Source organism: Mycteria americana, chromosome 1, assembly GCF_035582795.1.
Source record: "Mycteria americana isolate JAX WOST 10 ecotype Jacksonville Zoo and Gardens chromosome 1, USCA_MyAme_1.0, whole genome shotgun sequence".
Taxonomy (NCBI): Eukaryota; Metazoa; Chordata; class Aves; order Ciconiiformes; family Ciconiidae; genus Mycteria; species Mycteria americana.
In genome coordinates, this window is record NC_134365.1 from 120,246,250 (window position 1) to 120,263,414 (window position 17,165).

Here is a 17,165-nt window from a genome sequence, read left to right on the forward strand (position 1 = left end):
AACCTTCTCTTCAGACTAAACCACTTGATTTTTTAAATTTTTTTAAAATCTATTTTACAAGCAATGGAGATTTTGTCACATCTCCCATTAAAATAAAATGAATAAAATGGCTTCCATTTTGGAGGAGTGGCAATGATTACTTACATTGCTTTGAAAAGTCGTGGTCACTGTGCGTGAGTAATACACATATAATTAATTATCATCGTGTACTTAAAAAGTTAAACAAATAGCAATGACTGAAAGTAATGCTATTTTGAGTGAAATGTAAACCAAGTATAATTCATGCAATATGACAATTACTTGTGTAGGACAATGATAGTCCTAAATTGGGCAAGATTAATTTAAACGCTACTAAATTGTAGCTGAAGTTTTTCAGTCTTTGCTAGCCACAAGTCAATTTTCCTATTTATTTTTACATTTAATTTTCCTTGCCTTGCCTCTGCTCTCCTTGCCGTGCACGGTTCCTGGAAGCTTGCTTGTCACCGTCATCTAAGCAAGCCTTGTAAAATAAGAGATAAATAAGTAATAATGCATTGATAATTATGACGGGATAAAGTACTATTTGTTGAAATAATTTTCCAAGCTGGTTTAGGAAAAAAGTAAAGTGTCACAAAGTGTTACGGCATTCATGTGTTGTTGCTGGGGGCTAGGCATCTAAAAAACAGTCGAATGTTTACTTTGCCTTAAAGGGTTTAGCATCTGGCCAAGAATGGCTGTGCGTGATTGCTGCACTACGACCCAGAGATGGAAACATGGGAAAATGCTGAATTTTGCCCAGCTCTCTACCAGGGCTCGCTGGCCCCCCTCCCTCGGTGCCCGGCTGCACGAGATGCGGCTCGGGAAGCACCGCAGGCCCTTTCCCGGGCGGGCATCCCTGGATCCCGGGTGGGCATCCCTGGCAGGAGCGTGAGACAAAGATCTCCCCTCCAAGCTGAAGCAGCCCCAGGGCAACTTCTTTCTGATGCCCCCCAAACGCTGGTGTTGCCACAGGAGCGTCCGATTTCCCTTTCCCCCTTCCCGCAGCGCAGCGTGAGAGGATCTGCTCGTGCAAGGAGCCTCCTTCAGACAGCTCTGCTTGGGATGGCCAGGCCTTATTAATCCAACTATTTATTAATTATTTAAGCAAATTATTGTCGAGCTCACGAAGCAGTGGATTCCTGGTTGCTGATTGCTTTTGCGTTATTACCGCACGCTTACTGTGCTGCGGATGGCAGGTAGCTAGATGCAAGCGTCCTCTATGTTTAATTAGTTGCCTTCCCATCATGAGAGGCATCGATGGTTTCGCTCTGAAACCAGGCTCAGCACTGTCCCAGGTTATGCTCGGTACTGTGGCTACCAGAGTGGCTTTATTTGCAGACCTGGTACAGGTAGCTGTAAGACAGCTGAGAAAATAAGTCTGTACTTTGCATTTTTCCTTTGTGATTTCATTTGATTTTAGGAATTTTTTTTAAGAGCACCTGTTGACTGCCTTTAACTGCCCCGGAGAGAGCCCCAGCTCGAGTTGAAAATACCTGTGACAAGGTGAAGGGCCTGGCCCAAGGCTAGCAACCGCAGGGTGTGTAAAATCGCAGAATTGGTTTACTTTCCTCTTTTGTAAGAGTGCATACACACATAAGTTTAATCTTTAATCTCTTTAATGTAAATAAGAGTGAATATTAGCAAAACCACAGCCTCTATAAATGTATTACAAGACGCTGCACGTTTTAATTTTCACCTGCACTCTCTTGTGTTTTGTTTGCTTTACAGAATGATCACTTAATGGTTCATTTATTTATAATCTTTGTCAGAACTGGAAGGGCAGGATGCAGGCAGACCCACTGCTCGGTAGAAGCACTGGGCAGACTGTGATATCGAAATCAAAAGTAAATGGATATTTCATCTAACTAACAGGAGTGAGTTTGGGCCTTTTGTTCCTCATTATTTATAAAGTAACTGGACAAAGGTAAAAAGTTTATTGCCACAAAGTTGCTTCTTAATGAAGGAAAATTTCTTCCTATGCATCAAAACCATTTAATTACTTACTAAGTAATTAAGTTAATTTCAGCAATAATTACTTACCCAGCAGACCGTGAGTAAGTAAATAATGCAGCGAAAGTTAGAATAAAGGAGGCTTTCTCTGCTCTGAAATGGCTGCTGGCATGTAGGGGAGAGAGAGAACTGAAACCAGAGGAAATTACAGCTTCAGACTTCTTTTCCTTTCTGTCATCTAGAGAGGATTAGAATTTCCAGATGTATATAACCCCTTTAAGCTGCTCACTACATAAAAACAGGGTCAAGGGAAATATCCCATAAAGAAACTCCAACACACTGTTAATCCCTCAGCATGAACTGAGGACCAAGAGCATTCAAAGAACCATTTCTAGCAAAGAGCATTACTGAACATATGAATTAGGAAATCTAATAAAACAAGATAATCATAGTAAGTTAATGCAAACACTGCATGAAAGAAAGTACAGTATAATTTCAGAAACCTAACAGAATGAGAAAAGCCTTAATAACGAAATTGTTAGAAGATGTTATGAAATGCTAATAGGTGGCCAGTCCGGGAGACATAAATCTTGCCTGAGCTTCAGATGTTAAAATGTGAGGTAGCAAGGGTTGCGTTATTTCTGCAGGTGGGAGCTCAGCCTGAACTCACATTCAGTGCCAGAAGAGCCCTGCTCCAGGACAGAGCCCATCTTTTATTATCAGTAATAATAGCTAGATAACTAATAATGAGACGACCACTAATGTACAGCTGCATCATTAAAAACACAGTAGACGGGTATATCTAAATTGTCGTCCTGTCTGTAGGTAGACTCAACCTTTAGCCTACTACTTATAATCCGTGGCCACAGAAAAACCAGTTTAATGGTGTTCTGTGGTCAGTTGAAGCTGTGCAGGTGAAAAGTTAACTCCTTTTACCGCCTTGCACCTATGCTCATTTCCTTTCATTCTCTTTCCCTTGGCATCTCTTTTTGGCCCAGCTTTGGCTAAAAGCCTTAATCTACACAGAGTTTTATTAAAAAGACTTCCATAAGTCCTTTGGCATTCCCACATCCCCGCTAATGGTCTACATTTAAGTTTTCTGTTTGTTTTTTAAGTTAGGAGCAGTCTTTTCGTTCTGTATTTGTATAGTACTTAGTTTATAGCGCCTAGGTGCTACTATAAAGGTCTACATTTCCCTGTCTCCATGAGGAAAAAAGGAAAGTTGGGCTAAGAAATCCTCCTGTCTGAGGATCCCAGCCACACCTTTTCCGCAGGTCTGTATTTGCATCAGTTTGGCAGCTGCTCTGTGCCCTGGAGCTCCATATCCTGACAGCACTTTAAGGCAGGACTCCTAAGATATCATCTTCATAGCCTGTTTTGTGGGTGGGCATTAACATCTGATGGGTACAAACAACTGCTGATGGGTTTCAGCAGTTGATCTGGCTCTTTGTCAAGAGGATTGACTACGTGCATGCTGTGCCGAAGCAGCGGCCAGCCCCAAGTGCCCAGAGCGGCCTCCTGATGTCTGGTCCAGGCGCTCAGTGACTTAGACCTCTCTGAAAGTTACCACTCCTTATCACCAACCTTTTGGTGGCCCATAATCTTCCAGGTATGCTCATCTTTGAATCAACGTCCCACCCTTTGATGGTATTGCTTTTACAGGAAGGAGACTTTCTCCCTATCCATCGCTGCTGCTGTTCTGCTAGATGGCATTCTGGTGCCATGTACGCCTATACCTTGTTTTGATGATTATCCACAATCAGGCCAGCTGGTGGCTGAGATACGTCCTGAGCCCTCCTGTATTCCATTAGGCCTGAGCTGCTTGGATGTCCTTGCTGTCTGAGAGGATGCTGCTGCTGCAGCCATCCTGGGTTGCGTTTGGATCCTGTAGCAGCCTCAAGACTTGTGTCCCGTTGCAGCTCAGACTCTGTTGCCTTTTGCCAATGCTGCACGAGGCTACTGGGCTGAGGAGAGTGGTTTTTCAGTTGCCATCCCTGGGATCCTTGCATTGCTCCTTGTATTCTGTAAGTTGGGCAGTTGTACCTGGCCAGTGGATGAATACTGGCCCATACTAGCATGTGTCCATCCCTAGCTGTAAGCATGCATCAAGCATAGAGCGTCAGCAGTTAGATTTGCAGTGATTTGCTCAAGCGACTTTACGTAAAATGCCATTTTTCGCTAACTGCTCTCCTGTTCTTCCTCAGAAGAGGATAACCTCTGGCACCATTTACTTTTTGCTGTCTGGCTAATCTTAACACATGGACTCTCTTCATTGCCAACACCATCCTACCCTGTCTGGCGTCTGGGTGGAGCTCGCTGTCAGAGATACTATATCCATCATCTGTTTCCTTTTCCAAGGAATCTTTCAATTATTTTAGAGTGTAAACTCTGTTTGGGATAGCTGCTGCTGTTTACTGAGCAGTACCCTTCCCTTCCGTCATTGCCACGGAGTTTACTACACATGTTATTTTCACTTGGACGCGTTCATGGAGTTCACTTGGACACGTGTTCACTTGGAAGCGGCATGGAGTACAAAAGCATGGCACTTGCCATCATCTTGTCCTTGGAGTGATGTCCGTGTCATGTGCAAAGAAACAACGGGCAGCAAGGAACCTTCCAGTGGAGAATAAGTCCAAGTCCCTGCTGAAAGGGATCAAATCTCATCTTGAGACAAAATGGGTCTTTTTTTCCTCTTGTGCTGTCACATATGCACGTGCATATTGATACACCTGCTAATCCTACTGGAAACCTGGTTCAAATCCTCATGCTGTGGTGGTTAGGAACCCTTCTAATTGTCAGCTAGAAACATTCATGGCCAGCTTGTACCTGTTTGTTTTTGTTTCAGCATCACCCCCAACTATCAGGGAAAAAATTATACTTGCACTGAGTAATCATATCTTCCCTCAGTCTTTGCCTTCCAAATTTAAACAAGAAGAGATTTTCCTGCCCCCTGTTGTAAAATAGGTTCCTCATTTTCATCATCATCTTAGTAGCGCTTGACTGAGTTTGATTTAACCTTTCATGAAGGCGGAGGACCAGATTTTTGCAGAGACCTCTTCAGGACCATGTACAGCGTCTTCTGCTGTGGCTTGAACGCTGCCCTGCTTCCATGGAAGTGCCAGCTTTGGTGTAACCTAAGGCAACATCAGCTTTTCCCTACAGCTCCATCGGGCAGTTGCGTCAGACATGCTGGGAATAATGCACTCCCCTCTTTTTATTTCAGCAGTTATCTCTAGCTGATAAGTAGTCGCCAAGGGTGGGATTCAGCTCACTTAAGTTACATTAGATGCCTAGACTCTATAGGGCTATTTAGTACTGTACTCGGAGACAGCAGCACTACCAGAGAGCACGACATCCCAAGCGGGTGGGTGGGTGAGACAGGCAAGGTGATGAATCCTCAAGGAGTGCCGCTCGCTCTCTATACGTATATCTGTCTCTACTAACCAGAGACCTGTTTCTTCTGGCTGACTCTATGCGAGGTGGCTTCCAGCTTCAGTGTGTAACATAACAGTTTGTAACCATTTTTATCACTTTTCCATTATCCTCACACTCAGGGTTATCAGTTTGTGGGGTATTCAATCTGTTCCAAAAAGCACTGGTGGTGCTGCCGCTGTTCCTGCCTCCTGGGTTGCAGGCTCCATCTGCAGGTCTGGTGGTTATCATTAGATAATTCTCCGGCATCTCTCTGACTGAAACTTGCCCTTATGTTTTGCTGAAATGCCAGACAGGACCTCCAAGGCTCCCTCCTGGACCAGTGCGCATTTCCATTTTTGTGAGGGGGAGGAAGAGAACAGGAAAGCCAGCATACCCAGTGATTTGAACCACTTCCAGCTACCCTGGTGCTCCAGAAGTCATGTGCTTTTTTGGTTAATCACATTCTGTTCTCTGCAGTGGGACTCTCTGCACTGCTGCCTCTCCTTGTAGCACATGGCATCCATTGACCTAGATGGAGAGGGCTTCATGTTTCTGTTACAAAACCAGGCTCTTCCCCTCCAGGGTAGTAGCAGGTCACGGTCAAGCCAAGTGCACACAAATTGAGTTGTTGGTTCCTCCTCCAGGTTTCTTTCCTGCAGTTCTGCCTGCATCCGTCTTCAGGTTTTGTGCAGCTTGCTAATCTGGGTACCTACCCTTTTTCACACCCACTCTTCCCAAAGAATCTCAGTTTGCAGACTGGATCATTGAGATGTAAAGTCAACTGATGCTCTACTTTTGTTATTTCTCTCTCCTGCTGAGTGCACAGGACTTATAATGAAAGTCTGCTTTATTCTGATGACAAAATTAAATCTTCTTGAGCCAATGTAACTAGCTGCATTTCAGGTTGTCATTCAAGAGGATATATAGCAGATACAAAACCTGAAGGACCTGTCCTTCTATTTGCAGTTGGTGGTATTTGCTTGTTTAAAAGTTACAGGCATACCTAAATGCATTGACTGGTTGTGACTTGAAAGAGAGGTAGGAGAAAGGGGAGAAAGTGGAAGACATCCAGAGGCCCCAGGGTCCATTTTTCAGCCGAGTGTCCAGATTACTAATTTTGCGTGCCCTGTAAGATCCATTGCAACACGTTAGCATGGCTTAGTTTGGATGGGTGGTCATGGGGATCCTTTCAGTCTTGCTTTGAATGATCTCACTGCTGAGACCGTATCTTGAACCACCCAAACACATGCTCGAGGAGGGATGTGTAGAGTGAGAACTTGTCTATGATATAGCTGAAGGCTGCAGCTGTGATAGTCTTTGCAGCCCTAACTTGGTCCTTCTTATGTAGGGGGCAGTGGGTAGAGAAGGGCATAATTCCCGCTCAGGTGGAAAAGGGCCGCGCTTCCTACAGGGGTGGAGTTCAACACGGACACTCTTCTGATCAAAGACTCGGCTACTCAACTACTAGAAGCTGTTTGCATTGGAAGGAGAGCGCTCAGGGTTTGTCCCCAGTTGCATTTGAGTCAGCAGGGGCAGACTTCCAGCTTCAGCAGGAAAAAGGGGCCTTACAAGTGGCATCGTAGGAGAGGATGGTGAAAGTCAAACCACCCCTTCATTCTTTAGAGAAAACATTTCAGTATACTTGCTCCCTCCTTCCCCTGCATGCTTTTTTGTCTTAGTACCTTAGAAAGAGAAAGAAGCTATTTTTAGCAGAATGCTTGTAGTTACATTTACTGTTGCCTCCTTAACCTGAAAGCTTAATTAGGGTTTAGGACAAAAAGTGTGTTATTGAACTTGCGTGTTCAAAGTTGTAATCCTTTAAGTATGTTTGGTGTTCTCTGAACCCTATAATACTGTTCAAGATAAAAGATAGATGTTATTAATATTTCTAAATATAAAATAAGATACATTTCTTTTTAAAACAAAAATCCTTATGGCACACTTTCAGTATCAAGGTGCTTGTTTTGCTCTTAAAAAAGAGAGAAAGGGAAGGGAAAATTATTTTTTTTTACCTGAAGGAGTGTCCAATTGCTGTTTAACACAGCTTTCTCATTGAACTTCACTATTGCGGATGTCACACATGGTAGGAGTTTACCCTGGCAAGTACCAAAAATATGATTTATGTGCAGGAATTTCAACTACCAGCCACATTTTAAATACGAATATTTCTGCTATTTGGCTAATAAATTAAACAGCAGCTGGAAATACCGGTTTTAAGTGTTGGATATTAGCAGATAGGCAGAGCTACATGACTGTTTAAAAGTATTGCAATAATAAGTGGCAACATTTTTACTTTGTCTATTAAAATACATTTTAAATTACAGGTGCTTTATCTTAAAACTTAGCCTGGAAGTACAATTTCAGTATCTCAAGTACTCTCAAGAGTGCTATTAGCAAAAAGCAAGGCACCTTGCTGCGGGGGTGGCTCTGCGGCAGAACCTCTCACGATGAGATGTGCTAACGTCTGAGGCTGCCGCTGCTCATCGCTCCAAGAGCAGAAGTCAAGATTTCCATTTCAAGCCCAGTAGGTGGCATCAGAAGAGTTCTCTAAAATTCAGCATTTGGGTGTGCATGCCCTAGGCCGCAAAATGAACACAGTGCTTAGATAGAGAAAATTCCAGGTAATCTGTCTCTTCCTTGCAAAAAGCTTTGGTTTGAACATGATCTGACCCAAATGACATGCCTGTGGTGCTTCTGTGCCTTGCACAGAATATCCTATGTTATTAAGTGCATTACAGTTGCCTTCAGTGAACCCAAATGACTTGTAACTCTATTTTTATTGCATTCATAACAGAAGTAATATTGCCAATTTTGTTTTTTTTCAGTGATGTGATACTACAGGAACCTGCATGAATACTGTAGCAGGTATCAAGAATGTAAAACACGCTTTGTGTCTTCAAGGAGTAGATGCTTTTTTTTTTAAAATTAAAACAGTATATCTGTCACAGCATACTAACAGAACATGGTTATGTCTAGAAAATAGACATTTTCTAGGGTAGCTGCAGTCAAACCCCTGTGCTTCTCAGAACCTGTTGCCAAGGCTGAAGGAGGTCTTTGCGCTAGTGGGAGTATGGGAGTGCAGTCATACCGCTTCCCTCTGTCTTTCTGCCTGTGATCTTAAAAAAATGCTCATAAAAAAAGGGCTTGGGCACTTCATGGTAAACCAGAGGGCAGTGGGATTTCCTCTCAGGGGTGAGGCGGAGAGGGGAGGCACTGGGAGCTCCCCTCCCCTTTCTCCTTGGCCGTCGTGCAGCCAAGTTCAATGGCTGGTCTCAGTGGTGCAGCAGGGCAGGAAGCAGAGCTGTCTACCACGGGGGCCTTTCTTGCATTGCCGCTACGTGTGCAGAGCCAGTGGTAGCTACTCGTAGCAGCTACGGCAGTCAGGCTGGCGTTGCAGGGCTTAGTTCAGGGCAAGAGTCGGTGCTAGGAATGCAGTGGGCTCAGTTAATCCATGCCAGTGCAGAACAAATGAGTCTGTAGAAGGAATTAAAGCAAAATAGCTGTTGGTCTTGAAAGTCGCACCCAGCCTTAAAGTTGCTTCCCACAGGCGGCCCAAGCTTGTGAACTCCTTGTAGTTTTTCAGGCAGTAGTTTTGAGCTGGGTGCTGTGGTTCCCGTTCTTTGACAGGAGATCAAATGCGTTGTGAAAAAGGAGAGGGGAGTTGTTGGTGTGGTATGAGAAGGAAGAGCACGCAAAAACTGCCCGGTAGCTGGGGAGCGAATAAGGAAACTTGGAGGAAAGTTCCAGTTCAGCCTGAGACAGCTAGCTCAGCAGAACAGGCAGGGGCAGATCCACGATGCTGGTCCCAGCTGGACGGTTCGTTGTCTCCCAGTAGGCAGCGGTTCTGCTCCACTTGCTGGATAAACCTGCCTCAGCCAGCATAAATACGGCAAAGGAGGTAACTTAGCTCCCTCGTGTCGAAGAACTCCACTCCCTCATGGAGTTCAGCTTTTGGAAAAAAAAAAAAAAAAAAGTTATGCTCCTTGTTCTCCTTTTTATTGTAGCTTCAAAGGGATTATATAATTATATGAAAACAAATAAAAAAGTCTTCTCTGCTCCTTCTGAACTGTTTCTTCCGTGCTTAACCTTCAAAAGCAAACAAAAAGTCCAGGAAAAACAAATTCCACTCATCACGATTTTGAAGGCACAGAACATTTGAGGTCAATAGAAGAACCTTCCAAAACGTGGTTCCCGAGGTGTTTGGACAGAAGTGGTTACAAAACAAATCCTTACAAGAGCTCCAGGGGCAGAGCAACTCCAGCTCAGGGAGGGCCCAGACTACTGGTTTAAGAATGACATGCAGTGTGTGACTCCTGGGTAAAGTCACTACAATTATCCTCTTGCTATGGATGAGGATGTGGAGGCAAGCGACCTCTTCAAGGCCACTCAGAAAAGCAGAGCTGCTGAATCAAGGTGGCAGCAGCAGCTCCAGAAACTGAATATAATTCTTTTGGGAACCTCTTTAATATCTTGTGCATAAGGTCTTCCTGCCTAGTGAAGTTAGCCTAAGGCACGGCGGTGCTCCTACCCGTGAGCTTAAGCAGTAGTGGAAAGAAGGGTGTGGAGAGCTTTTCCCTTTCCTGGCATCTTTGAGTAAGACCCAGAACGACAACAACAAAAAAGACCGAAGAGAAAGTGGAACAGTGAAAAATGAATGAAAACAGGGAGTGCAGGCTAATAATCCCATTAAGTAATGGCACATGATTACGGAGAGCTGTCATAAGTCGATACTGTCACAATATACGATTGCTGCCTAGGGCTCTGAAGGCTCTGAATGACAGTTTCTATGCACGGCCTGACCTTTTTCTCCTCTGCAGCAACGGCTGTCTTAATTGTTTGATTAATGAACTCATTAAATCCCAGTATTACTAGAAAAAGCATATTGACCTCCTGACCAATCACAATTAAAACATAAATGCCACTTATTCGAGACAGTGGTTAGCCATCTATTTAAGCAGCAGAAGAGCATAAAAGCCAGCTTTATGTTTTGGGGATTTGGCCCACTTCACCCACAAGATCTGGATGTTAAGAGAATGTCACAACAATTGCAGGTGGAGGCCAACTTGCAGCATTACCTACAATTACAGCAGCATTTGCCTGGTTATTAAGATTATAACCAGTCTGGAAACACAATCCACCATTGAATCAACAGCAGGAGACTCCGTCTGACTTCACCGGAGTTAAGATTTCACCCTGCATCATCACTAAGCACAACAGTGAGGAAGCGTCATTAAATTCTGCGTGTGTACCAAGCACAGCTCAAAGTTACACATCCCTGAGTGGTGTTGTGGAGAAAAACGCAGGGAGTTTTGCCCCCCGGCTGCAATGCCCCTAGCTGCGCTATCTTCCTGGGGGTATCAGTAAGGGAGAGGCAGGTCTTTTCTGGTTCTCTCACTGCTGCATCGAGTCCCTGCAAGGTAAGTTGTTGACAGTCTCAATTCTGTAAAAAGGCCACCCTTGCTTTGTTGGAAGGTACATTATCGTACGATGATGGCACAGTTCAGCTATTGCCGTGTTGCTCGATACACAGCTGTAAAGCTATTTCAGTGTCCCAGCTCGTGATTTTTGAGTGGCTGGTGTCCTCATGGCAGACTCTCTGTTTGGAAACTTGAACAAACACCTTTGGCATGTGTAACTGATGCTTTTATGGCCAGGAGGAATTGTAGCTTCCTGGATTAGGTGAGCTGAGTTAGGAGAAAAGAGTTGTCTCCTGTAAGTCAAAATGCAAGTTGACGTATCTGAAGGCATTTTAGCTAGCTGTATTCACCCTGTTTTCCACAGCAGGCCAAAATATCCACATTCTGGGCTTTCAGCGAAGGTTATAGGAAACTGTAGCATCTTTGAGCTGCCAGGTCAAACCATGTCAAGTTCTGAATCGGATTTGGTGTTCAAGGTCTTGCAGTCACTTCAGTCTGCTGGTCACTGTTACGGTAGGGAAAGGTTTAATAACTGCTTGTGCTCTTGTGCAGGCTACTGTAATTTGCCTCCAGCTCTGCAGAACTGAAGGAAACCTAGAGGTATCTACCACGAGCCCTGGCATAGCTAGTCTAGAGATTTGTCCTCCCTTCACCTCCCACCCAGAGCTCAAGCTCCTGAGGACTAACTGGCTTTCAGCTTCCTAAAGCTCCATGTGGCTCACCAGTTGTCCCTACCTGAGCGGCTGCTGGCTCCTTTACTGTAGGGCCTCAGCAGCCGAGGCTTTTGACTGAGTAACTCCCAAAGATCTGCCTGTTGTTCTCAGTCCAGGCACAGCAACCTTAGAGGCCATGGCCCTGCCTTAGATGTCGGGATGTACTACACAGCCTGGGTAGCATGGGCTTTTAGTATAGATTTATATTAATAAAGTGCAGCAATGATTTCATAAGGAAACTGCTCAGAAGATTTCCTCAGCCTGTGAGAAGGACCACGGCCACATCAGAAATGGAGAAGCATCCTAGTTCCTGTGAATTTATTTTCTGCTGTAAAAGCAAAGTGCTTTCCATAACCACCGGAGACAGCAAAGCTGGGCAAACACTGCAGCACTTCACTAGAGACCATGGTACCTGCATTGCACAGAATGCAGCTAAGATAGCAGTACACTATTGACGTCCCTTGTAGGCCGCATGGGAGGGGAGACACCACTGTATGTGAAGGTCAGATGCCTTTTGGACTTCATCAGCATGTTTAACACCATCAGGAGTAGCCCATAGAAGCAGTCAAAAAGTACCAAGTAAACAATCATCCCAGTGGTTAGAGTTGGCAGAGCGTTGCTGTAATCAGTGATGCTTAATCCTCTGTTTTACTCAATTCCTCAGTGTTCAAATGATTTTTTTTTTTTGTGATAGGTTGCTAGCAGGCTGAGAGGCGTGAAGGTAAAAGGCCGAGAGATTGGCGGTTTGCTATTTTATCCATTGCAGAATAGAAAATCGGTAGTGCTGTAGTAAATTTTCCTCCCAAGTAGGTATGGACATTAAAAAGTTTGCACTTTAGAAACAAGACAGGAGGTTGCTCCTGTAACATCTGCAAGGCTGCCAGTCCTTCACCTTCCTGGTCGCCTATTTCTCATTCCAGTTAAGGACAAATTGGGACTCGGCGCCTGCTTCGCGCCTGTGTTTGTCACGGTAACGCATCTGTCCTGACCTGGGTCTCTGACTCGGCCTATGGACATTTCCCCAGAAGAGCAGGCTGGGGCTGCTGCGTCCGGCTCCCTGAAATTTACTGTCACCAAGGTGATGTGGGACAAAACGAAGCAACTACCGTGTTTCCTTAGCTCCAGCAGTAAAAGTCAGAGGGAGCCAAAATGTTAGTATTTAATGGCCATCGGAAGATAGTAATTGATCAGGAAAAGTTCACCCTGCTGTCACACTTGATCACATAGCTGTTCGTGACCGCAGGGCTATCTGCAAAGTTTTCTGAACGGTACATGAACCCTGCTGCGATAACTTATTTTTTCCTGTCAAAAGCCGAATGAACGTATCGAATCAGTTGTAGGAACTGTTTTTTCTGGACGCTTGTCCTTGCCCCAGACCGTAGCAATCTGTTACTGTAAGATTATTTCTTCACTGACTTAGGTTGATGGTTTAAATTCCTCTGTAATAAACTGTTTGTTTAAGACACCAGAGCACAGGCTGGTACCAGGTTGGGCTGCTGTCCCCTCCGTGTCCTGCTGAAGGGGCTTCCCTGAGAGCCCGGCTGGCTGCTGGTGGCACAGCTTGTGCGAGGGCAGCGGGCTGGGACCGGGCTGTGGCAGAGAGTGGGGGGCAACTGGAGAGGAGCCGGCGGGAGCCAGCCCCTCGCCAGACCTATCTGCCTGCCTCCTCCGGACACGGCACCTCCCACACAACATCCCCTGACTGCTGCTTCTCCCCTCAGTGCAGCCAGCACTGAGAGAGCGTGGGGTACCCATTGCTAACGCCGAGGGGACACAGCAACGCCCTTCACCCCCTTTTTTCCTCGTGGAGCGGGTAAAACATGACATAAGAGGCAGGATGAGGCAAAATGGTGGTGCCGTGTATTTAGCTCTGTTTTAAGCACGTGCTAGCAGCATTTGTAGTCCTGGCCTTATGAAATACACAGTAGTTTTCTGTCTTCCCGTTGCTGTAAACTGTACAGTGCTGGAAAGCAGTGCTGCGAGTAGGAGGAAAAATACAATAGTAGCTTTTGACCAGTTTTCATTTTTGCCACCTACGAAACAAGTCTTTTCCAACACAGCGGTCCAGCATGTGTTTTAGCATTTCTAAAAGTTTTCATACCCTGGCAGTGTTTAAGGCAATAGGCTATTCTGGTTTTCATTACCGAGAAAGCCAGTGGTTGCTGCAGTACCAGAGGCAGAAAGCAGCGGAGTTATCAGAGGAGAATCCTTCTAGTTGATACGGAGAATAAGACGGTTTATGAAGCTGCAGGAGCGTCCCTCTTCCTGCGTCCCTCAAGCTCCATGGCAGAAACCTGCCTGCTCCAGCCCAGGCGCTCGTTTCCAGACATAGAGCTCTTTGTGAAGGTGAGCAGTGTAAAGCTGTCCAACAGCAATGTTTGTTTATGGAGAACTTTTTACTGTATTTGAGATTGATTCGATAGCGTTGAGGAAGGTGAAAGAGCAAGCAGAACTGGTTTCATTAATGTGTGTTGTTTGGTTATAAGGTCTGCAAACCTTAAGGAACTAACCTATTAACTAAGTAAATGATACACCTCGTTTTTTACTTCTGTGCCTTTACATTTAATCTTGTCTTAAAACTGCACTTTAGGAGAATCATATGGAGGGCTTAAAAATTAGACCTCTGCTCTCTTCTAACAATGTCACGTGAAGCCTAACTTAACCAGTAGCGACTACGCGAGACTTCGCCTCATTTTAACAAAGCCTCTTAGCAAAATGCAATACAAAGTACATGAGAGCAACACTTCTATGGTGACGTGTACGGTGAGTTGCACCTCTTGTGCTTTCCAGTAACACCTGGTGATTCGTTTAGTCAAAACCAGAAGACCACCATTACAGGGGCACAGAGGAAGAGAGGTTATGGGACTTGGATACAGCCACGCTTAAGTCTTGAAAGCGGGAGCCCTGGGTCTATAACGAGGAGGGATTAGCCAGGGGGACGCGGCACCTGGGCATCATTAGTCCTCAGTTCAGCAAAGTGCAGAGAAGGGTGTGTTCAGCTGCAGCAAGGCTACTGCCTAATTTCCCTCCTTCTCTGGGGGCCCCACATTTGTCTAGCTTGAAACTCTTAATTATTTGATTTATTCTGTTTTTCCCTCAAGTGCTTTAGATGTTACATCTTAATTTATGCTGGTAAATCTTTCTCTGCTTGTTTCCTGTGATCATAAACTGATTTAAACTTGTTTTAATCTTGCAGTGACTTAGGTAGATTTATGTTCATCTAGACAAATGAGGTGGAGACTATTTCCTTTGGAAGGACTGCTGTGTTTTCAAGTTTGTTTTCTAACTTATGGCAGTATTCATTATGCATTTTAATGAAAAACTACATCTCCAAGATGACAGGATTCTTCATCATATCTATGTGCATGTTTGGAGAAGGATATAAAGAAACTTTGCATGAAGATATGTATTAGTAGAGATAACATGCTATATGTACTCATAGCAGATCTGGGTTTTCTGCTTTCCTACTGCATCTGCTTTCAAAATTTGCTATCATCACAGAAGTATGTACACCTTCACCTTTTTTTTTTTTTAATTGTAGGCTGGCAGTGATGGGGAAAGTATTGGAAATTGCCCGTTCTCTCAGCGTCTCTTTATGATTCTGTGGCTAAAAGGTGTCATATTTAATGTCACAACCGTGGATTTGAAAAGGTGAGATTGTAACCGGAGTTCTTATTTTCAGAACAACTTTTCGAAAATGGTGATTTTAAAGGGTGACTCTCTTCTGATAGATTTGAAATGCACACCGTGGCTTGGCATTGCGCTAACGGTCTGGATGCCTGATTCCTCTTTAGAGTTCACTAGTATAAAGTGGACTAACTCCTTCGAAGCATTTGAGATTTTAATCTGTTTTGCAGTAGGTCTCTGAAACATAAGACAGAAGGTTTGGGGGTTTTTTTAAGCATTTCAGAGCACATTCAGATAGGGGCTAGCGAATTCTCACACTGCTGGTGTGAGGCAGCTGGCCAAGTTTTATTTTGTAAGAAAGACGTAGAGTAGCCTGCTATTTTAAAGGTGAAACAGCTCGTTGCAATTAACTGTAGAAATTGCAAATGTGGTTCCTGTTGTGATTAACCCCATCTCTTTCCTCCCATCAGAAAGCCTGCGGACCTGCAGAACCTCGCCCCGGGAACAAACCCCCCCTTCATGACATTTGACGGCGAAGTGAAAACCGATGTCAATAAGATCGAGGAGTTCTTGGAAGAAAAGCTAGCGCCGCCCCGGTACTGTCCTTCTGGCCGCTTTTAGCCCCTCGTGGCCCTCGATGGCGGTCAGTGACCAAACCCCTCGGTTTCAGCGGGTCAGGCCCTCGATGAGCTGCACGTTCTATAACTGCGATGCTCAAGGCGGGGCTGGTCTGGCTGCCGTGGCAGAGCTTTCCGGGAGGGGTGACTTCGGAGTGAGCCAGTGCTGAAGCCTGGCCCCATGCAGGGGGTGGCCCCAGGGTGGCCCCAGCCGCCGGCCGCGCTCCTGCCGCCGCCCTCGCCTTTGCCCCGCGTTCACCGCTGTGCCGCTGCGGTCATTGCCGAGGCATGAAATCCCCCCCTCTGCAGCAAGCGTGTGCAGAAACCTGTCTGCCGCTGCAGAAACCTGACCTCTTTTCCTCCGCTTGTGTTTGTTTGAGGTTTCCCTTTCACGCTACCCAAATAATTCTGCTTACTGGGAGCAGGTAGTTGGAAGAAAAGGGCAGCGAAAGCCTCCCACACGGCAGACGTGCTGGGGCTCATTTTGAGTGGCTGGGTGGGCCCATCTTAGCACACAGCGGGGCCTGGGTTTCGACTTGTCCTTCCCCACCCCAGCAGCTCTTCCCACCCCTCCCCAAGCCCCGCTGCCCCACCATCAGCAGCATCGTGTCCCCCACCCACGCACCTTCTCTCCGTGGGACAGCAGCCCCCTCCGCAGCGCTCCCTTCTCAAGCAGCCAAACTTGACTTCAGCTAGGCAAGCAGCTGCTCCCCTCCACTTTTCCCTTCCTGTCTGCCCCTGGCAACAACAGCGGCTGGACCGGCCGCTCTGAGCTTGCTCATGCACAAGCGGGCCAGGCGAGGAGGCTGGGAGGAGCAGCAGCTACTGCGAGTAGGGGCTTTCCCTCCTCTCTTCCTCGTGGTCGGAGCCACGCTCCACACAGCCTCACCTCCAGTGGAGGAGGCCCGGGAGAGGCACTGGGCTGCCTGAGCAGTGTTTGCAGCGTTAAGAGGCGTTTCCCATCTCCCTCAGACAAAGGAGGTCGTCCACATGGTTTAACTGTGGTGTAAATTTGCGCTTGCTCAGCGATCCTTAGTTCAGGATAGTTCCCTTCGAGAGTCCTGTGCGGCCATATATTGTGACGCTGCAGTGTAAATAATGCATATTAATTAGTGGAGATGAAAATAAGGGCTTAGTCGTATAATTTATTTTTGTTTCTTTTAACTCCTCAGGTATCCCAAGCTTGCGCCGAAGCACCCCGAGTCTAACTCTGCAGGAAATGATGTGTTTGCAAAATTCTCTGCGTTCATAAAGAACCCAAGAAAAGATGCTAATGAAAGTATGTGCTGCAGTCCTTTCCTCAGCCCTGGTACTTACTGGGAGAAATTAGAGCTGTACAATTCTAGCACACTGTGCCGGAGAGACCCCATTTACAGCTTAGGTTAAACAGTCAGTTTCCAGAGCGTAAA

At 45.7% G+C, this 17,165-nt stretch overlaps 1 protein-coding gene across 1 annotated transcript in view; it reads left to right on the plus strand.

The window, feature by feature from the left end:
* CLIC6 (chloride intracellular channel 6) overlaps positions 1 to 17,165 on the plus strand; it is a 34,074-nt gene that overhangs the window by 12,504 nt on the left and 4,405 nt on the right. The window contains exons 2-4 of the mRNA XM_075518237.1: positions 15,054 to 15,163; positions 15,610 to 15,735; positions 16,929 to 17,035. Of these exons, the coding sequence (XP_075374352.1) occupies positions 15,054 to 15,163; positions 15,610 to 15,735; positions 16,929 to 17,035 (343 nt within the window). The remainder of the gene's footprint in view (positions 1 to 15,053; positions 15,164 to 15,609; positions 15,736 to 16,928; positions 17,036 to 17,165) is intronic.